The sequence below is a fragment of the Alosa pseudoharengus genome, unplaced genomic scaffold, assembly GCF_046254945.1.
Source record: "Alosa pseudoharengus isolate Yale_2024_CS ecotype anadromous, Long Island Sound unplaced genomic scaffold, YU_APseudo_1.1 YU_APseudo_1.1_scf_17, whole genome shotgun sequence".
Classification (NCBI taxonomy): domain Eukaryota; kingdom Metazoa; phylum Chordata; class Actinopteri; order Clupeiformes; family Clupeidae; genus Alosa; species Alosa pseudoharengus.
The window spans coordinates 718,697-736,196 of NW_027468640.1; the positions used below are offsets into that span (position 1 = coordinate 718,697).

Here is a 17,500-nt window from a genome sequence, read left to right on the forward strand (position 1 = left end):
TAAGTGTAGGAATGCGGCCATCAAATCCTGCTTAGGCCTACTAAACAGGCCTATTCTGGTGTGTTCTTCTGTTCCAAATGGCTGAAGTGTTAGGCCCACATAGGAGAATGTAAAGTCAACTAAGCTACCTGATACAACTTTAAAATAGCAAGGTGACCACTAAAACTACTGTACAGCAGGCGACTAGGCTAATTAAAACAAACTAAATAAATAGGCTACTTTAAGGGCGTAGCCAGAAAATATATTAGTGCCTGTGAGATTTTTCGGTGGCATCAACCCAGTACAAGTGAGGGGCGCATATGACAGGTGGAACGCAAATGACCTGTAAATGTAAACACTATCTAGGCTACTGTATATCAGGGCTCTCAAAATGAACGTGATTGCGTAATGACAATCAAAAACCGCATGTTAAAATATGCTAGCCTACTCGCAAGAATAATTCTTCAGAGGCTCCACCATATAATTCATTTTAAAACGTAGGCTAGATCTAATTAGAAAAAAAAATAATCCATAAAGCTATTTTAAGTTAGAATAAAAAACTTAGAATGCAGTGCCTATTTTAGAGATTGGTTTAATTGTAGGCCTAGGTCTAAATCAACACGTGAACTATAGGCTCTGTTTATTGATTAGCAAACTGTGTAACCGATTGGCCGAAGTAGCCTGAGCTATTAATACTTGGGAAAATATCCTTTGAACAGACATCAGGAACCGCGATCAGTGAGGAACAGGAGTTACCTCCACTTACTTTACTCCTAATTTGCTGTGCAGTCATTTCAGGGTCTCCGATGACGCGTCCATAATGCGCGCTGGCTGCGTTTTGAGGCTAGTGCAAGACGGCGGGGCTTGGATTTAAACATGGAAATCATAGATTGCTTTTAGGAGCTTCTGAGTTGCCTTTATTTATTTAGAGAGTGAATAAACTTATGAAACAGAGAAGTATCGTCATGTAATCCATTGGTTTCAACAATGTAACTGTATTCTAAATACCAACTATTTAACTTGTAACTGTATCGGAATACAGTTACTCATAATTTGTATTCTGAATACGTAACGCCGGTACATGTATTCCGTTACTCCCCAACACTGGTTGCAGTATACAGCATACAGGTGTTATTAGCATGACTAGCTACAGTGTTGCAGTATACAGCATACGTGTGTTTTTAGCATGACTAGCTACAGATTAGCATACAGGTGTTATTAGCATGACTGGCTACAGTGTTGCAGTACAGATTAGCATACAGGTGCGTTATTAGCATGACTAGTGTTGCAGTATACAGCATACATGTGCGTTATTAGCATGACTGGCTACCAGAGGTGGGAGTAAGTCACACATGTGCAAGTCACAAGCAAGTCTCAAGTCTTAACCTTCAAGTCTCAAGCAAGTCCAAGTCATTTTTTTGTGACAGTCAAGCAAGTCAAGTCAAGTCATATCTTGGGTTAAGCAAGTCAAGTCATAGCCAAATCATACAAATTCATGATGATTTACCCATGTTTTCATTTTAAAATAAGCTACAATATGCTAGTTATGAACTGCTGGAGTTTTATTTGTAACAAACAAATAGACATTGCATTCATTCAAGCCACATAGCCTACATCTGAACTGTTTATAGAATAAGATGAAATGTTTACGAATAAAAATAAATGTATTTCAAGTAGACCTATTATAAAATAGCCTATTATTGTTTCAATATGCCTCAAATATTAGGTAAGCTACATCAAATCATGAAAATATATTCAAACAGTTCAAGTTACACCTGTCCTGACCTGTCACATCTCCAGGGACCCAATAATGTTGAAAAAGTGAACTAATCAATCAATCAAACGCTGACGCCGACGTCACTGCCAAGCTTATACAAGCGCGACAGCGCAATGGGTTTTAGGAGGGTTTAGGCCGTCAATGCTATATCATATTATACATAAGCCTAACATGTGAAGTAAGCTACTTTCCTATGCTGATTGCTGGCAGTTAGCTAGGCCTACTTACTGTTGTTAGCCTACTACTAGGCTGTAACGTATGGAACAGGGACGTGTTTAAGAGGGAGGGAGAAAGAGATGCGCTTACTTTAGGTTACATTGGCAACATTTTCGCTATATATCAAGATTAAACTTAGACAAGAAAATGTTTCACTTTGCCATTTTACACATTTTAACCTAATATGGCGTTAACTAAAAAGCATAATAGATTCAAAGCCAACTCTTAACATGCCTCAAATTTGACGGTTTCTAACACGACTAACTTTTGACGGATGAAAATTAACATGGTGGTGGTTATGTTGCTATTTTGCACACTTGCAGACTGCTGTTCATTTCTCCTTTGAGTTGTCAGATACATCATCTGCCAAATGCCAAACATTATTATGTTTTGGTATAAACGTAGAGCCTTCCATATTTGCAAGTTAGCCTACCTCAATCTGTCTCATTTAATCTGGCTCTTGCTGTTGGTCTGTCCCGTCACTTTTTTATACATGTTGATCAAGCAAGTCTCAAGTCCTAAAAAAATGTGTGTCGTGTGACTCGAGTCCCCCATGTCTGCTGGCTACAGATTAGCATACAAGTACGTTATTAGCATGATTGGCTACAGTTTTGCAGTATTGTGTGTGTGTGTGTTTGTGTGTTGTTCTTTACACAGAAACGAGGAGTGAGACAGGGCTGCAGTCTGAGTCCAACTGACCAACATCTACATTAATGAGTTAGCGGTGCAGTTGGAACAGTATGTGTGTGTGTGTGTGTGTGTCTGTCTCCTAGTGCTTTTTTCTCATACACACATGCGCACACACACACACACATACACACACACGCGCACGCACACACACACCCACACACATACACACACACACACAGACACACACACACACACACTACAAATGCTTTTTCTCACCTCCATTGAAAGTCATGATGGAGAAAAGTTTTCCCTTTGGAAAATGAACATCATCACTTTCAGCCTGCTGTCAGCAGCTCTCAGAGCTGAATGTCCCTAACAAGAGAGAGAGGGAACAAGAGAAGGAGAGAGAGAGAGAAAGGGAGAGAGAGGAAGAGAGAGAGACACACCCACACCCACACACATAGACACACACACACACACACACACACACACATACACATAGACTCAAAAAACACACACACACACACACACATACACCCACACACATACACATACACATAGACACACACACATACACATAGACTCAAAAAACACACACACACACACACACATACACACACACACATAGACACACACACACACACATACACATACACACACACACACACACCTCTCATTCCTCCCTCTCTTATTCAAACACACACTGTTGAACTCCACACATATAATATAACGCATCCTCTCTGAGTCCAGATCAGGAACTGGGGGAGAGTGTGTGTGTGTGTGTGAGTGTGTGTGTGTTATCAGCAGAGGGAATACAATGCTCTGACAACTCAATAAAAGAGTTAAAGGAAGGATAGCAGCAGAGGTGGGACCAAGTCACTGTTTGGCAAGTCACAATGGTGTGCTACACTCTACACTCCACACTCTGCACTCAACACTCTGCATTCTACACTCAACACTCTACATGACCAATGGTGTGCTACACTCTACACTCCACACTCTGCACTCAACACTCTACATTCTACATTCTACACTCAACACTCTACATGGCCAATGGTGTGCTACACTCTACACTCCACACTCAACACTCTACATTCTACATTCTACACTCAACACTCTACATGGCCAATGGTGCTCTACACTCTACCAGAGGTGGGACCAAGTCACTGTTTGGCAAGTCACAAGTAAGTCCCAAGTTTACACATCAATCTAATCTACAGTATTTAAAAAAAAAAATACAGATTAAAATATGTTCAATGGTTCTGTCTTGAAAGCTTTTACGTTATATGTATGTGCATACCTGTGAAATATACGCATGAGCATACCTGAGTAATCTGTACGAAACGGACAGCTATAAGACACTCAGCACAGCAGCAAATATATATTGTTTTTCCAAATTGCAGCGTCAACTGTAAGGATGAGTAATAATTTGACTGATGGCATTTCACTGTGCTAGGCCACAGATTTGCCTGCTAAATTAGTAAACTGCTGCGGTTAAATATTTTACGTTTTTGCTAGGGCTGTCAAACGATTAAAAAAACTAATTAATCTCATATTTTGACATGAATTAACCTAGATTAATTGCGATTAAAAAGTACATTTTCTCCCTAAAGACTTATATGGCATATTAAATACAGCATACATCACACAAAAACTGAGTAACCACAAAGGTAAAAGTAAAACACGTCTATATTATTTAAATGATAATACTGACACAGTCATTTTGTTGTAAAGTATTCATTTCTTAAATACTACACATGTGATGCTGCTTAACTTGTTTGTAAAAGGTGCACTGTCACTTTAAGCCCATTGTGTGCCACTGTTCACACGTTCTCCTAATGATTTTTTTTTACCAGCTCCATTCAAATATAGCTATGGCTAGTCCACAAACTCTAACATTGTGTGCCACATGTATAGCACAATATTAACAATGATAAGCATGGTATTAAGTTGGCACAAACAGCTTTCATTCCTTTGGAAATAAAAGCATGTAATGACATGATGCTTGCTAGACATTTTCTGTTTGCAATTAAAAGTGAATTATGAGCCTGGTAGCCAGTAGCCACCTAGCTACGTGGAATGCATTTCAATCGGCATAATATCATGTGCTTCATGTAAACGAATTATTGAAGACTCCAAGACTCACCAGTTCCATTACACAAAGGCAAAGACAACTCTTCATATTCTTGTCCATTTTCCAAATCACAGTGAGTGCAGCCTACATGTCAAAGTGCCCTGGCTCTCACAGTTTATAACAATAGCCTAGTGAGAACCGGATAAATCCACAATTTCCTCTAACTCGTCTTTGTTGCCTTCATGATTTCCCTTTATACGTTTCTTATATTTAAAAGGAGATATCAATCATCATCAACAATGACAAGCCAGCTGGAACCTGCAACTGGTTTCCTCTCCCTCTCGTGCGCTGAGATGCGTTCTCAATGAGGTGGAGCACAGGATGCGTTCAGGTTGGATCTTAATGGAGAGGACCTGAAAAGCATCATCTTTATGTAACATGCTGTTGGTGCATTTTGACATTGTAAACGTTCTCTAACAACACTGCAAATCAGTTTGCAGTAAAGCTATTATTTATTTAATGTTGGTCCTTCCTTTGTCTCTTGGTGCCCTACACACATACAGTGTGTGATGCGTGTGGTGGTAACAGCACTGGTCACTGTGCTCTCTGTCTCTTGGTGCCCTACACACATACAGTGCGTGATGCGTATGGTGGTAACAGCACTGACCACTGTCCTCTGTCTCTTGGTGACCTACACACAGTGCGTGATGCGTGTGGTGGTAACAGCACTGACCTACACACAGTGCGTGATGCGTGTGGTGGTAACACCACTGACCTACACACAGTGCGTGATGCGTGTGGTGGTAACAGCACTGACCTACACACAGTGCGTGATGCGTGTGGTGGTAACAGCACTGACCACTGTCCTCTGTCTCTTGGTGCCCTACACACATACAGTGCGTGATGCGTATGGTGGTAACAGCACTGACCACTGTCCTCTGTCTCTTGGTGACCTACACACAGTGCGTGATGCGTGTGGTGGTAACAGCACTGACCTACACACAGTGCGTGATGCGTGTGGTGGTAACAGCACTGACCTACACACAGTGCGTGATGCGTGTGGTGGTAACAGCACTGACCTACACACAGTGCGTGATGCGTGTGGTGGTAACAGCACTGACCTACACACAGTGCGTGATGCGTGTGGTGGTAACAGCAGCACTGGTCACTGTGCTCTGCCTGTTTGTGTCCATTATGTGTTTTGTTTTTTCCGTCGCGGAAGTGAAAGCATCTCTGGGGTGACTGGTCCACGATCAGGAAATTTATTTTTTGACTCGAGACATGTCAAGTCATTACAAGTCAACGAGGCAAAGTCCGAGTCAAGTCTCGAGTGAAAAGTCCAAGTCGAGTCGCAAGTCATACCGAATTTTATCAAGTCGAGTCTGAAGTCATTAAAATCATGACTCGAATCTGACTCGAGTCCAAGTCATGTCACTCGAGTCCATATGTCTGGACAGCACTGTGTTTGTATGTGTGTGTGTGTGTGTGTGTGTTCAACAAAAGAGTTAAGGCAAAAGGACGATTTCAAGACAGGCCGCTGATAAGATTACAGCTTCACCTGATAATCAACGACTGCTCTCTTGTCTGTGTGTGTGTGTGTGTGTTGGGGGGACGTTGTGTTTAATGGCTAATTGAAGCTTGTGGAGTAAAATGGACATGAATGACCCCCTTAAGAATTGAGCTGTGTGTGTGTATGTTTGTGTGTGTGTGTGTGTGTGTGTGTATTTGTGTGTGTGTGTGTTTGAATGGCACCCTCTAGAATTGAGACGAGTTAATATATTTGTATCCCACAATTAGTCTGAGAGTGTGTGCTTGCCTGAATGCTGTGTGTGTGTGTGTGTATGTGTGTGTGTGTGGACGTGTGTGTGTGTGCTTGCTGAATGCCATAGTGATCGATTGATGAGGTAGTTACCATGTGGTTCAGGGGACTCTGGATCGACACACACACACACACACACACACAGCGTAGCGTAACGTAGTCCCGTGGGGTTTGAACACTGCTGTGAGGGGATTGGTTACTGGTTGGCATGTAGTCCCTTGTGATTGGCTGGTGGTTGGACACTGCTGTGAGGGGATTGGTTAGTGGATAAGCGGTGCTGTGAGGAGATTGGCCGACGTTAATCCTGTTTGTGCAGAAAGGGATTTGTTCTTACTGGCCACCAGTCTCCCCAGGGTACTGGCACACACACACACACACACATTACACACACACACACACATTACACACACACTCACTCATTACACACACACACATACACACACACACACTCACATACACACACATTACACACACACACACACACACATTACACACACACTCACTCATTACACACACACATACACACACTCACATACACACACATTACACACACACACACACACATTACACACACACTCACTCATTACACACACACACACACAAACACACACTCATTACACACATACATACACACACACACACTCATTACACACACACACTCATTACACACACAAACACACACACACACCTCCCTAGGCTGTTGTTTCTTCATCTGTGTGTTCAGATCCCTTGGCTCACTCTTCTCTCCTCTTTTCCTCCTCTCCTCTCTTTCTTTCCTCTGCTCTCCTTCTGTCCTCTCTTCTCTCTCTCTATTCTCCTCTCTCTCTCTCCTCTCTTCTCATCTCTCTCTCTCCTCTCTCTCTTCTCCTCTCTCTCCTCTGTCTCTCTCTTCTCTCCTCTCCTCTCTTCTCCTCTCTCTCTCCTCTCTTCTCCTCTCTCTCTCTTCTCCCTCTCTTTTCCTCTCTTCTCTCTCTCTCTTCTCCTCTCTTCTCATCTCTTCTCCTCTCTCTCTTCTCCTCTCTTCATCTTTCTCTCTCCCTCTCTTCTTCTCCCCTTTCGTCCATCCTCTCTCTTTTCTTTCTCCTCCCTTCTGTCATCAACAAGGCAGACAGCCGCTCCCTCTCTCCCTCTGTCACACACACACACACACACACTCACAGACGCACACAGACACACACACACATACACACACACACAGACACACACACATACACACACACACAAACACATACACACACACACACTCACACAGACACACACACACACAGACACACACACACACTCTCACACACACACACAGACACACACACACACTCTCACACAGACACACACACACACACACACACAAAGCGCTTTCAGACATACGTGTAAGACCGGAGGTTCTGCCGATGTTAAACGGTGGGGCCGTATATCTGAACGACATAACCGGTCATATGGAAGTCCGAATTCACCCGGTGTTTATACTACCCCCGACCTAGTATTTCCTCCGGACATTATGTAAATGTGCTGTGTCTGAACGAGGCGTAGAACATGCGGTTAAATTCACACCTAGTGAGAGGGCGTGTTGGTGACGTTTCTTTCATGCGTCCATGTGGTTAAATCTGACTTAAATGCCAGTGTTATGATGGAGTGGCATAGTGCTGTCCAGAAAATCTCCGACATGGAAAGATGCAGACATCACGGAGCTACTGTCCATGAGGGCATACAACATTTTGATAAAACACATGAAGGGAATGGCACGTTGTAGCCTACAACTGCATGGCAAGGCCAAACGAATTCAAAAGACTGAATCATCATAAGCAGAAGGCGCTGAAAAGGCAGTAGCCTAGCGACGTCGTTGACGACAATAACAGGAGTATTTAATAAATTGTTAGCCAACACGGTTTTCTGTTCATTGATAGCCTTAGGCAGAATTAGGCTACAGAAAAGAATACAATATATTTTTTCTCTCCCGGCAGTAAAGACAGTAGATTCGTGTTTAAAATTAAATGAAAACTAAAGGTAGGCTATAGGCTAATTATGCATATGACCATCCAGAGGAGGCTGGTGATCTGTCAAGAATGATGAAGATCGTAAGATACAGATGGTTTTATTGTTGCTGTCATTATTACCACAAACACGAATTGACAACGAAACCATGGCGATCGTGGGTTATATCTTGCCTGTTTATTAGGCCATGCACAGCCCTGTCAGAACTCCGTGTAGCATGCATACTGGCAGTTTTCATAAACCATCACCAACTAGTTCGCACTTTGGATATATCGTTGGATTGTGAAAAGCCCAATTTCGAATAACTACAGTACAACAGATGAGGTAGGATGCATATTTTGCAATTAGAATTTCGTGTTGGTGAGACCTGTTGCCTATCAGTAGACATGTCATCTCGAGTTCCACGACAGCTAGTGCCACCGAAATATGACACTGAAATCCTCTCACTATTGGAGTCGCTCAGATAGAAACAGCTGTAACGTGGTTAGGACACTTTTGCTGTGGAGTGGAGACGCCATAAGTTAGGTGTGGTTTTGACAATCAGAAAAGCAATATACTGAAATAGTTTAATGATGTAAAGTCAAGTGCTGGTCTGGTGTGTGTGCACGCAGTTTTTATTGATGAGTCGGAGTGGCAAGGGCATTATAAAACTTCTCGCTCTTAGGCCTACTCATACACCGCGTTGAAATGGCGTAGCTGTCTAAATTCAAATCATATCATGCTAGGGGAGAAATCGTGGGACATCCATTATTTTGTTATTCAGCACCCATGGTCAAAAATATGTTCCCGCGCCTGCATTACGTTGAAAACAGATAAATGTGTTAACTCGAAGCACACATACAAATTCTGTATGTGCGCACTTACGTGACTATCCTACTTCAAGTATTAGCCTACGCACAATAGATTTCTCTTCTTTAGCCTATAATACATAGGCTACACTTTGTAAACAAAAAGCAGCAGTGACAGGCAGCGGCCGCATATATTCTGCGTCATATATCTCGCATCTTGTGAACTCTAAGCCCCCACCCCTCACTCGACAACCACACGGAGATTCTGTAATGTGCGTGTATGTCGTTCACACATACGTCCGTATAAGGTCAGTATTAGGTCCGCAGGTTAGCATCATATCTGAATCATCCGAAGGGTTGGACCTCCGTTTGACAAACCTCCGCATGTACTCCGGAGGTTATATCTGAAAGCGCTTACACACTCTCTCACACACACACATACACACACACACACACACTCTCACACACACACACACAGAGAGAGACTGCTTCAAAGAGTAGAGCTGGTCCGCGGGCAGCTTTATTGAGTGATGATGTGTTCACTCTTCTGTGGCAGCGGGCACAGCTTTAAAAATATCACCTCCAAACACACTCCACACACACTCTCCACACACACTCCACACACACACACTCCACACACTCCACACACACACTCACACACACACACAGACACACACACAGAGAGAGAGAGAGAGACTGCTTCAAAGAGTAGAGCTGGTCCGCGGGCAGCTTTATTGTGGAGTGATGATGCGTTCACTCTTCTGTGGCAGCGGGCACAGCTTTAAAAATATCACCTCCACACACACCACACACACACACACACACTCCACACACACCACACACACTCCACACTCCACACACACACTCCACACACACTCCACACACACACACTCCACACACACTCCACACACACACTCCACACACACACACACTCCACACACACACTCCACACACACACTCCACACACACACACACACACTCCACACACACACACTCCACACATACTCCACACACACACACTCCACACATACTCCACACACACACACACACACACACTCCACACACACACTCCACACATACTCCACACACACACTCCACACACACACACACTCCACACATACTCCACACATACTCCACACACTCCACACATACTCCACACACACACTCCACACACACACACTCACACACACACTCCACACACACACACACTCCACACACACACACTCCACACACACACACACACACTCCACACACACACACACTCATTTAGAATTAGCCTACACACACACACACACTCCACACACACACACACATTTAGAATTAGCCTACACACACACTCATTTAGAATTAGCCTCCACACACACTCCACACACACACACACACACACACACACTCATTTAGAATTAGCCTCCACACACACTCCACACACACACACACACACTCATTTAGAATTAGCCTCCACACACACTCCACACACACACACACACACACACTCATTTAGAATTAGCCTCCACACACACACACTCATTTAGAATTAGCCTCCACACACACACACACATTTAGAATTAGCCTCCACACACACACACTCATTTAGAATTAGCCTCCACACACACACACACACACTCATTTAGAATTAGCCTGCACACACACACACACACACTCATTTAGGATTAGCCTCCACACACACACACTCATTTAGAATTAGCCCCCCCCCCACACACACACACTCATTTTGAATTAGCCTCCACACACACACACACTCATTTAGAATTAGCCTACACACACACACACACACTCATTTAGAATTAGCCTCCACACACACACACACTCATTTAGAATTAGCCTCCACACACACACACACTGATTTAGAATTAGCCTCCACACACACACACACACACTCATTTAGAATTAGCCTCCACACACACACACACACACTCATTTAGAATTAGCCTCCACACACACACACACACTCATACTCATTTATAATTAGCCTCCACACACACACACACACACTCATTTAGAATTAGCCTCCACACACACACACATACACACACACATTTAGAATTAGCCTCCACACACACACACTCATTTAGAATTAGCCTCCACACACACACACTCATTTAGAATTAGCCTACACACACACACACACTCATTTATAATTAGCCTCCACACACACACACACACACTCATTTAGAATTAGCCTCCACACACACACACATACACACACACATTTAGAATTAGCCTCCACACACACACACTCATTTAGAATTAGCCTCCACACACACACACTCATTTAGAATTAGCCTACACACACACACACACACTCATTTAGAATTAGCCTCCACACACACACACACACACTCATTTAGAATTAACCTCCACACACACACACACACACACATTTAGAATTAGCCTACACACACGCACACACACTCATTTAGAATTAGCCTACACACACACACACACACTCATTTAGAATTAGCCTCCACACACACACACACACATTTAGAATTAGCCTCCACACACACACACACACACTCATTTAGAATTAGCCTCCACACACACACACACTCATTTAGAATTAGCCTCCACACACACAGACATTTAGAATTAGCCTCCACACACACACACACACACACATTTAGAATTAGCCTCCACACACACACACACTCATTTAGAATTAGCCTCCACACACACACACTCATTTAGAATTAGCCTGCACACACACACACTCATTTAGAGTTAGCCTCCACACACACACACACACACTCATTTAGAATTAGCCTCCACACACACACACACTCATTTAGAATTAGCCTACACACACACACACACTCATTTAGAATTAGCCTCCACACACACACACACACACTCATTTAGAATTAGCCTCCACACACACACACACACTCATTTAGAATTAGCCTCCACACACACACACTCATTTATAATTAGCCTCCACACACACACACACACACTCATTTAGAATTAGCCTCCACACACACACACATACACACACACATTTAGAATTAGCCTCCACACACACACACACACAAACACTCATTTAGAATTAGCCTCCACACACACACACTCATTTAGAATTAGCCTCCACACACAACAAACACACACTCATTTAGAAATAGCCTCTACACAAACACACACACACACACACACTCATTTAAAATTAGCCTCCACACACACACACACTCATTTAGAATTAGCCTCCACACACACACACACACACACTCATTTAGAATTAGCCTCCACACACACACACTCATTTAGAATTAGCCTCCACACACACACACACACTCATTTAGAATTAGCCTCCACACACACACACTCATTTAGAATTAGCCTCCACACACACACACCAGGGATGGAAATTAAATATTTTTTCTACCACACACTCTCACACACACACACTCCACACACACTCTCACACACACACACACTCTCACACACACACACACACTCCACACACACACTCTCTCACACACACACACACACACTCCACACACACACACACACTCTCATACACACACTCATTTAGAATTAGCCTACACACACACACACACTCTCCACACACACACTCCACACACAAACACACTCTCACACACTCATTTAGAATTAGCCTCCACACACACACACACACTCATTTAGAATTAGCCTCCACACACACTCCACACACACACACACACACACACACACACACACACACACACACACACACACTCATTTAGAATTAGCCTCCACACACACTCCACACACACACACTCATTTAGAATTAGCCTCCACACACACACACACACACACACACACACTCATTTAGAATTAGCCTCCACACACACACACACACACATTTAGAATTAGCCTCCACACACACACACACACACATTTAGAATTAGCCTCCACACACACACACATTTAGAATTAGCCTCCACACACACACACACACATTTAGAATTAGCCTCCACACACACACACACATTTAGATTTAGCCTCCACACACACACACACACACTCATTTAGAATTAGCCTCCACACACACACACACACTCATTTAGAATTAGCCTCCACACACACACACACACTCATTTAGAATTAGCCTCCACACACACACACACACACACATTTAGAATTAGCCTCCACACACACACACACTCATTTAGAATTAGCCTCCACACACACACACACACAAACACACTCATTTATAATTAGCCTCCACACACACACACACACACACTCATTTAGAATTAGCCTCCACACACACACACACATACACACACACATTTAGAATTAGCCTCCACACACACGCACACACACTCATTTAGAATTAGCCTCCACACACACGCACACACACTCATTTAGAATTAGCCTCCACACGCACACACACCCATTTAGAATTAGCCTCCACACACACACACACACACTCATTTAGAATTAGCCTCCACACACACACACTCATTTAGAATTAGCCTCCACACACACACACGCACACACACCCATTTAGAATTAGCCTCCACACACACACACACATGCACACACACACACACTCATTTAGAATTAGCCTCCACACACACACACTCATTTAGAATTAGCCTCCACACACACACACACACACATACACTCATTTAGAATTAGCCTCCGCGCACATGCACACACCACACACACACACACACACACACACACACACACTAATTTAGAATAAGCCTCCGCACACACACACACATGCACACACTCACACAATCGTTTAGAATAAGTCTCCGTGTTCAAAAACACACACACAAACTCTTTCTCTCTCACACACACGCATTAATGGCTAATTTGCTTTAAGGGTCGCCACAAACACCTTGGGCTCTATCTTCCGTCCAGGCGCAATTGACTTTGTATACTCGCGCGTTTGTCTTTCCTATTTTGCAGTCAGCGCATATGGGAATTTTCCCTCCACAGGTACATGCCTGTAAATTAGGGAATTCGATTGCGCCCACGGGGGCGGTTCAGCGAAAAGACGGGGCGTGTTCCGGCGCAAACGTTCACTGTTGATATTTTGCAGTTTCAGAAAACAATTCCGCCACAGACCAGGAACTCCCTGGTCTAAAGTCTGTGGCGAAAATGCAGATGCTATTTTAAGGGCGCATGCATGACCACAGGCTTGCATGAATGAATGCGTTGCACACCAATCTACAGACACCCCCGTGCACAGACGGAAACATTCAAAGCCTTGATAATATTTGTCCATTTCCCGGTTTTGTTCGTGCATTGGTGACCTAAATATTTAGTAGCCTATAAAGTACAACATCTACATGCAATATCTTTACAACAACGCCTAATTACGACCTATTAATCTGGACAACTTTATAGGCTACAGCCCTATAAAGGCTAAAGTTACTTTTAGTTTTGTTCCAATTTACCGTTGTGTAAGGTTTTAAGCCCCATCATTTTGCCTACCTTGTTGTAGCCCATCTGAAATAACTCCAAGCTTTGCTATGTTCCCTCCATCCTTTCGTTATTTTCAAAAAACGTTTTATATCCATGATGGCCTTGAAGTCTTGAGTTAGTGAATTAGCTTAAATCAGCTTTTCATGTGCTGTTAACCAGCAACAGATAGTACAAGAAAGCAGCAAGTATGGTTACAATTTCTGTACAATTTCTGTAGTTCTGTTATTCTCTCTCCTGCTCAAATAAATGTTGTGCGTGAATTAAGTTGATGATAATGTGTTTACAAACTCTACTTTACAGAAAATATTGTAAATAGTCTACTGTCACGCAGTTAATGGGATAGGCCTACTGTGCAGAGTTGAAAGTTAGGTCAACTTAAACGAAGCCCTGCTTGGCCGCCTGTGCTGCGCAACGCACACTTAGCTCCTCTCATCTATACAATGTAGTTCCCATTTCTGTAAACCATACATAATTTCAAAGAAAAATATTACCACTCGAGGGAAATCAGTGTGGTGTCCATGTGAAAAAATAGGCATAAATCTAGCGTACACATTTTCACGAATCACTGATGTGTTGATGACATAAATTAGGAAATGTTAGAGGACTTAAGGAGACGTGATGTTGAACTGCATGCCGATGCCATTTAACCCAAATGCCCCAGCGGCAGCACGGGAGAGAAGAGATTAACTGACGGAAGATATGCATTGTCTATAGAGAGGTAATGTTAGATTACATTGTACATTGCAAATATATCACCATGCATTCATAACCTCGTGATTCAGTGAGAATGATCCCAAAACATCGGAAAGTATGTCTTTGTGACAATTCTGTATTACATTTTGTCAAGATGAAAAATCAATAGCTAACTGTTCCCAACTGAACAGTGATTATAGCGCTGTGAACGCTCCTGGCTGCGCCTGGCAAATACGCCACCATAATAGCAATCAGCTATGGAACAAGCGTGCCTGTTGTTAAAGGGAATGTGAGATGACGCTCTGATTGGTTTATTGCACGTTACGCCCAAACCACACCCATGATTAATGTAGCTACTTCAGACCACCCCATTTTAGATTTGCGTCGGGCGCAACAGTCAATATCCCGCCGGTAAAATAGCATCAGCGCCCAAGATCCGCCCACAAAGTCACTTGCGTTTTGCGCGAAGACACTTCCGTTTCAGACCATTAAAATAGGGCCCCTTGTCTGCAAATTGATCCAGCTTCTTTCACTCACTCCCTCTCTCCCTCCTCCTCACCCTCCTCTCCCTCCCTCTCTCTCTCCCTCTCTCCTCTCCTCCCCTCTCTCCCTCTCTCCTCTCCTCCCCTCTCTCCCTCTCTCCCCTCCCTCTCTGCGATTGTTCCCATGCTGTTTTATTGTAATAATGTATCAGGTGAGGAGGAGGAGGGAGTTTTGTCTGGTGAAGTTCTTGTTGGGGGCAGCTAAGACCAGGAAGAGCAGGATGTTGGGGACTGGACCAGTCCACCCGGTGGAGGTTCTGAAGGGGAGGTTCTGAAGGGGATGGTGGAGTTCTTAAGGGGAGGACCAAGTCATGATAATGTATAGGCACCAAGTCATGATAATGTATAGGCACCGCGCAGCACCCGTTTGTGATGTTTACGGAGTGTCGTCGTGTTTACGTGATGTCATGTATGAAAACTGGTGTTGCCAGGCAATGCTATTATGAGTGTCCAGTTGAGCTTTAGGAGTGTGTGTGTGTGTGTGTGTGTGTGTGTGTGTGTTTTTAGACAGTAAGCTGTATGCTCCATGTGTCAGGGGGTGTTGAGGATCTCAGTGTGTGTCTCAGTGTGTGTGTGTGTTTTGAGCCAGTAAGCTGCATGCTAATTGGTGACAGGCAGCTCTGAGTCACAAGGAAGCAACTCAACTTCAGGAACACACACACACACACACACACACAAACACACACGCACACACACGCACACACACGCATACACCTACATACATACACACACACACACACGCACGCACAGAAAATGTTTTCCAAACTAAAGTGTTGTTTTCTCTCCTCTCCTCTCTCCTCTCTACCTCTCCTCCTCCTCCTCCTCTCCTGTCCTACTCTCTCCTCCTCCTCTCCTCTTCTCCACCTCCTCTTCTCCTCTCCTCCTCTCCTCTTCTCCTGTCCTCCTCTCATCCTCCTCTCCTCTTCTCCTCCCTCTCATCCTCTTCTCCTCCCCCTCCTCCTCTCCTCCTCTCCTCTCCTGTCCTACTCTCTCCTCCTCCTCTCTCCTCTCATCCTCCTCTCCTCTTCTCCTCTCATCTTCTCCTCCCTCTCCTCTTCTCCTCCTCCTCTCCCTCTCCTCTTCTCCTCCCCCTCCTCCTCTCCTCTCCTCCCCCTCCTCTTCTCCTCCTCTTCTCCTCCTTCTCCTGCTCTTCTCCTCTCCTCCTCCTCTCCTCCTCCTCTTCTCCTCCTCCTCTCCTCCTCTTATCCTCCCCCCCCCTCCTCTCCTCCCCCTCCTCTTCTCCTCCCCCTCCTCCTCCTCTTATCCTCCTCCCCTTCCTCCTCTCCTCCCCCTCCTCTTCTCATCCTCTTCTCCTCCTTCTCCTCCTCCTCTCCTCTTCTCCTCCCCCTCCTCCTCTCCTCCTCTTCTCCTCCTCCTCTTCTCCTCCGCCCCCTCCTCCTCTCCTCTCCTCCCCCTCCTCTTCTCCTCCTCCTCTTATCCTCCTCCCCCTCCTCCTCTCCTCCTCCTCCTCTCCTTGGCTCCATAAGAAGATAGATGAGGAGCAGGAAGCCAACCTGCTGGCGGTGCTGACGGAGACGCTGGACAGTATTCCGG

At 44.2% G+C, this 17,500-nt stretch overlaps 1 protein-coding gene across 3 annotated transcripts in view; it reads left to right on the top strand.

Annotated features, from left to right (window-relative positions):
- Positions 1–17,500, top strand: part of ppargc1a (peroxisome proliferator-activated receptor gamma, coactivator 1 alpha) — a 121,379-nt gene that overhangs the window by 10,868 nt on the left and 93,011 nt on the right. For all 3 annotated transcript variants that reach the window (XM_076288436.1, XM_076288437.1, XM_076288438.1), the window contains exon 3: positions 17,434–17,500. This exon is cut by the window's right edge and continues 131 nt beyond it. In XM_076288436.1, coding sequence (XP_076144551.1) covers positions 17,434–17,500 — 67 coding nt within the window. The remainder of the gene's footprint in view (positions 1–17,433) is intronic.